The sequence below is a fragment of the Sphaeramia orbicularis genome, chromosome 17 (assembly GCF_902148855.1).
Source record: "Sphaeramia orbicularis chromosome 17, fSphaOr1.1, whole genome shotgun sequence".
Lineage (NCBI taxonomy): Eukaryota > Metazoa > Chordata > Actinopteri > Kurtiformes > Apogonidae > Sphaeramia > Sphaeramia orbicularis.
This window is the reverse complement of record NC_043973.1, coordinates 35,908,341-35,914,646: the sequence shown is the minus strand read 5'-3', so window position 1 is coordinate 35,914,646 and position 6,306 is coordinate 35,908,341. Positions and strand designations below refer to the sequence as shown.

General features: G+C 35.2%; 1 protein-coding gene across 1 annotated transcript; it reads left to right on the top strand.

Annotated features, from left to right (window-relative positions):
- The first annotated feature begins 927 nt into the window (after positions 1 to 927).
- Positions 928 to 3,439, top strand: LOC115437991 (regulator of G-protein signaling 21-like). The gene is made up of 5 exons (XM_030161419.1): positions 928 to 1,010; positions 1,110 to 1,169; positions 1,250 to 1,311; positions 2,386 to 2,552; positions 2,644 to 3,439. The coding sequence occupies exons 1-5, from the start codon at positions 928 to 930 to the stop codon at positions 2,827 to 2,829; spliced, it is 558 nt and encodes a 185-aa protein (XP_030017279.1). The 3' UTR covers positions 2,830 to 3,439.
- The last annotated feature ends 2,867 nt before the right edge of the window (positions 3,440 to 6,306 follow it).

Here is a 6,306-nt window from a genome sequence, read left to right as displayed (position 1 = left end):
TATTACTACTACTACTACTACTGCTACTACTACTACTACTACTACTACTACTACTACTACTAATAATAATAATAATAATAATAATAATAATAATAATAATAATAATAATAATAATAATGAGTTTTTTGAATAATAATAATAATAATAATAATAATAATAATAATAATAATAATAACAAGAAGAAGAAGAAGACATTTTATTTGTAAGCACCTCCCAAGACATTTAAGGACACTGTACATCAAAATAAAAATAAAAGACAAAAAATAAAAGTAGTGATAGTTATTATGGATTACAAAGCAGTGAAAGAGTAAATAGAGTAACTGTGTATTTACATGTCATTTGTAAAAGGAATTAAAGGAGTGATGTTCTGTCTTTCAAAGGTCAAACACATTATCATATTAAAGAATGTGAGATTATTTGTTGCATTGGTTAGGGTTGATAATGTCTTTTCTTTCTGTACATTATAAGACATTCATGTTACGTAACACGAGTGTCTCTGTGTAGACTGTAACTGAAACAGCTTTAACATGCGGTCCATTAAGATGTTTCTAGAATCTAAAACCACAGTGTTGGCTCTTGACCCAAACTAGGACAGAAGCTGCAGTTCAACATTTGCTTATCTGCTTCTGAATTTTCCACTGCCCCATTTGCATCCCCTGATATTAGAGTACACAAGTTACAATACACAACTGAGTACACCGGCCGACTGCTTCATGCTACCGTCTGCGCATGTTTGCGTCAACACAACTTCCTCTTTTTCTGTGGTTAGCTAAGAATGACGCTGTACACCAACCTCATTTGAAACTGATGCCGCGCGTATATAAACTGATACTTCGACACAGTGGCAGTTGGAGACCTTAACACTCATCAACAGCACCTCCACACATCACACATCCGCATACAAACCTCTAGTTCTGCAACGTTGCCATGCTAAGCTTAGTCACATCCAATCCAGTGGACATGCAGCACCTCGACATGGACAGGGACAACAAGAAACCTGGAAAAGACAAGTAAATGTTCTGATTTTATTTCCTAAAATACAAACTTTTCTCTGATTTAACTTTGGGTATAAGAGGAACATGTCAGTAAATTGATTTTTTTATTACCAGAGGTGGAAACCGAAAGCATCTGTTGCACCGCAGATCATCCCAGTCACCTAATATTGAAGGGTAAGTGATGAAAACAGCTTCATATATAAGGTTCTGGCATATTTCTTGCATGTGTTTGATAGTATGCCCTTATTTCCTAGGCTTTGTTTTGAGGAGATGTCCCAGTGGTCGATATCACTAGACAGACTTCTAACATCCAAATGTAAGTGAAGCGTCTATTTACGAGGGGCGACTGAAAAGTTTTGAGCCTATCATGGAAAGGATTAAGACAGTGTTTTTCAACCTTGGGGTCGGGATCCCACATGGGGTCACCTGGAATTCAAATGGGTCACCTGAAATTTCTAGTAATTGATACCAAAAAAAACCAAAAAAAAACAATTAAAACTAAAAAATATGTTTTAATAATTCAATATATATGTCCTAATAATTAAAACACCACACACTTTTCCTAATTTTTGTTGTTTTTTTTTAAAAAGCTACATTTACATTACGTAGCCTAAATGTTGTCTTAAATTGATGTTTATTTGCAACATAGTATAACAAACTATTACATGATCAAAAACAAATAAATTTTAGCAAAAAAAAATTGAATTTGAATGTCTGGGGTCGCCACAAATTTGTGATGTTAAAATGAGGTCACAAACCAAAAAAGGTTGAGAACCACTGGATTAAGATATGAAGACCAAATTTGGTCCATGAAATCTTTCACATATCTTAATCCTATCCTCTAAATGTCTTGGTCTTTTCCCCTGTTTTAGAGGTCCCTGAACTTTCTGTATCAAGTGTTTCCTGAAAAACAGACTAACTTGAATATGGGGCTGATGTGTGACTATGGATGAGACTGGGGTCCATCACTATCAGCCGGAGACCAAGGAGCAGTCCAAACAACGGAAACATTCCAACCCCTAACCCTAACCCTAACCCTAACCTTGTTCCTAACCCTAACTCTAACCCTGTCACCAACCCCAAAAAAGGCAAAGGTCGGACGTGTACTTGATGACAACTGATACTCAAGTTTGTCCATTTTTCAGAAAACACTTGATACAGAAAGTTCAGGGACCTGGAAAACAGGGAAAAAGATTGATCTGACCAAGAAATTTAGTGGATAGGATTAAGATATGTGAAAGATTTCCTGGACCACATTCGGTCTTCACGTCTTAATCCTTTCCATGTTAGGCTCAAAACTTTTCAGTCGCCCCTCGTTGTCCCAACGTCGAGTCTTTCAGTTTTATTTCTTGTTGAACACAGACTAATACTGGCTTTAATATTTGCTTAGATGGCTTGAAGATATTCCAGGCCTTCTTGAAGTCTGAGTTCAGTGATGAAAACATTGAGTTCTGGTTGGTGTGTGAAGACTTCAAGAAGATCAAGTCTTCGTTCAGGATGACCTGCAGGGCGAAAAAGATCTTCAAACACTACATTCAAGCTGAGGCCCCAAGAGAGGTATGAGTATGTGATGTTTTTATAGACGCATATTTACAGTTGCTTCTACTATTTTAATATTGATCAATCTTCATCGCTTCTCTGTTTCTAGATCAACATTGATCACAAGACAAGGGAGCTGATCAGGCGGAATATCAAAGCGCCCACCGCCGTGTGTTTCGATGATGCCCAGACCATCGTCTTCGGCCTCATGGAGAAGGACTCCTACCCACGATTCCTCAGGTCTGACATCTATCAGACTTTTATGGAATCCACATCAGAGTCAGTGAAGATGTAAAGAGTAAACATAGCACAGACTGTACTGTTTGTTAGTGGACTGTGAAGCTGAGCCCGATGCTGGACTACCTGAGAGAAACTGCGGTGTGCGATCGCTTTTCCCTGAGACCGTCGAAGAACATGTCCTGATGACCATATATGACTGTTTTACAAAGGTGTATCCATGGTACATAGAGTTCAATGCCTGCAGTTGTACATTTAAAACGAAATCAGCTGCTCTTACTGTCACTGTAAAGCAAAAAAATTTCCCAGGGATGTTACAATAATCCGCTGAAAAGGCTGGGGACTTTCTGTCTGAGTGGAAAGGAAGTGACTGTGGTGCAAACGGCGCCTTCCGCCAACAATGCAAATGCATGAGCTGGTATCTACATTTGCACATTGCTGTTCCCCCGACTAAAGCTAACAGTAGATGCTATTGAAAAGTGGGTTTTCCGACAGTGCATTATGCATTTTAATATTACAACATTGGTGTTGCTGCACTGAATCGACAAGGATATGTTACAACTATCTGTAATAAGCTAAATGTAAATATGTATCTGTGGAAGCTTTGAGAATGTGAAGAATTATTTGTACATAATTAATAAAACTATTCACATATTTGTGTATTAACACATGGTCTGGTGTGATTTAACTTTCACAGTGACAAATCTACAGCACGGAATGACAAATGTTTGTTAGAGACAGATCACAGCAGGAGTCATGGAAATTAACCACAGATTCATTTATTCGTTCATTAACTTACTCACAGTGGTGAAATGTAGTAGTTTTGAGTTTCTTCAGTATTTCAACTTAAAACCACGATATACTTGTAGTCCACAGCTTCTATGGAGAAAATATTGTTGTTGTTTTTAGTTATTTGACACTAGTTCCTGTTTAGTTACATTAAAATCCATACGATGTATTTATATGATGGTATGATGCAGTGTTTTTCTAAGTATCTACAGTTTCCTCACACAATGACACCCTAGAGCAGGGGTGTCAAACTCATGTTAGTTCAGGAGCCACATTCAGCTAAATTTGATCTGAAGTGGGTTGGACCAGTAAAATAATAACATAATAATATATAAATAATCTCAACTCCAGAGTTTTCTCTGTGTTTTTGAGTGAAAAAAGTAAAATTCCATCATGAAAATGTTTACATCTACGAACTGTATTTGAACATAACATAAGCAAATATGAACAACCTGAAAATTATCAAGAAAAATAAGTACAATTTTGACAACATTACACTTTAGTTTATCATTTATACATATGCATCACAACTTACAGATCACAGTGGATCTACAAATACACAAAACATTTAGGAACAGACAGAATATTGGTAAAATTCTACATACTTCTCTGAAGAAATTTCAGGCTGTTCTTATTTGTTCAGGTTATTCATATGTTTTGTAAAAGGCTAGTTTGTAAATGTAAACATTTTTGTGTGCAATTTTACTTTGTTTACACTAAAACAAAGAGGAAAAAATAGCTTTTTTCATTATTTATACGTTATTATGATAGTATTTTACTGGCCTTACCCACTGTAGATTGAATTGACCTAAAATGATTTTAACATCCTTAACTATTAATATCTTCAGTCTAATTTTTGCATTTCACAAATTCATCCCATGGGCCAGACTGGACCCTTTGGTGGGCCGGTTTTGGCCCCCGGGCCGCATGTTTGACACCTGTGCCCTAGAGCATCAAAAAGCTCTTATATCATGGACAGTATTAATGAGTGATCGTACTTTAGTATTTTTACTTGAGTAAAATTTTTAACTCAGGAGTTTTACTTGTAATTGAGTACTTTTACACTTATGTATTTGGCAGACACTTTGTGATTTACAGGGGGGAGATTAATAATTAATCTCTCTCTCTCTGTCTCTCTCTCTCTCTCTCTCTCTCTCTCTCTCACTCTCTTTCTCTCTCCTTTATTTGTAAAACACTTTAAAACAACCCTGCTGGACCAAAATGCTGTACAGAAGAATAAATAAAAACCAAAATAAAAGAATAAAATACAAGAATAGATTAAAGACAAAACAGCTGTACAATTAAAAACAGTGCCACGTAGAAGAATTAAAGTAGAGAGTTATTATATCAAAAACAGAGAAAACTGAAGAAAAAGTCACTTTCTCTGCAAAGCTATGAATAACTGAAAGTAAAATCAAGTGTTTCCATCCACTGTCATTGATCCAACTGCATGGGTTTTACTGGTGAATCAATGTTGTAGAAGATGATGGTGTTTCCATGGTAACTACAGAGCCTCTGAACATCCAAATGGGTCATATCTGATGACCATGAAAAGGTGACAAACTGCATTTTCCACCAGTTATTTACATGTTTTTATAGGATTTGTGGTTTAACAGTTATTAAACATTTTGGATGAGTAGATGCTTTTGGGTCTTTATGGGTTAAGATCTCACTTTGCAGTTAAAATTTATTTAAGTCTTGTTGATGTACCTCATTCATTTACTGGTCTCATGTAACTCACATAAGCTGTTGCTTACTGTTTGTGACACTTTTAATTATGGGAATGCAGATCAGAATCAAAATGAGAAACAGAATCAGCTTTATTTGGTCAAGTTGTGCAACAAACAAGAAATTGAACTCCAGTTGATCTTAACTCATAACGACCCAAACAGCCACAAAAACCATCTACTGATCAAAACTGTTTAATCTCTGTTGAAGCACTAATCCTATGAATCCACGTAAATGATTGGTGGAAAATACAGATATTCATCTTTTCATGGTCATCAGATGTGACCCATTTGGACGTTCAGAGGCTCAGTGGTTACCGTGGAAACACTGTCATCTTCTACAACATCGATTCACCAGTAAAACCCATGGAGTTGGATCAATGACAGTGGACGGACACACTGGGTTTATGTTCAGTTAATGATGTATTTGCTGAAAAAGTCACTTTTATTTCAGTTTTTTTCTTTTTCTGATATAAAAGCCCTCAACTTTAATCTGAGCTTTAATGAACATCAGCATGATCAATAAATTAAATACAGGAAAACACATGATTTTGTAGTGCAAAAACACAAAATAAGGAGGACAATGTAACAATTAATGGTGATATATCACTTATGAAAGGTTAGATATAGAGAAAAAAAGTCCTTTGGGAACTGACACAAAAGCAGCACTGGGTCTTTATGGGTTAAACTAAATACTATACAATAAACATATATATATATATACATATATATATATATATATATATATATATATATATATATATATATATATATATATATATATATATATATATATATATATATATATAGTTAATTAGGACGACATCTTTTTCACAAAACTAAGAATAGTGTGAGAACAGATAAGAAACAGAACAATAGTGCAAATATATAAAAACAATAGTGCAGAATAAAAGGACAATAGTGCAAATAGCAAATATTCTGACTGTTTTTTGTAGGTTTTTAACGCTGCGCACAAGATGTCTGTATTTTCTTGTTGTATCTGAAGAAAAGTGACCATG

Bases quoted from the DNA above. Each gene is read 5' to 3' on its own strand.
- LOC115437991 (XM_030161419.1), top strand. From the start codon at position 928: ATGCTAAGCTTAGTCACATCCAATCCAGTGGACATGCAGCACCTCGAC. The intron at 1,011-1,109 runs GTAAATGTTCTG...TTTTATTACCAG, and splicing joins AAGAAACCTGGAAAAGACAA to AGGTGGAAACCGAAAGCATC. The intron at 1,170-1,249 runs GTAAGTGATGAA...CTTATTTCCTAG, and splicing joins CAGTCACCTAATATTGAAGG to GCTTTGTTTTGAGGAGATGT.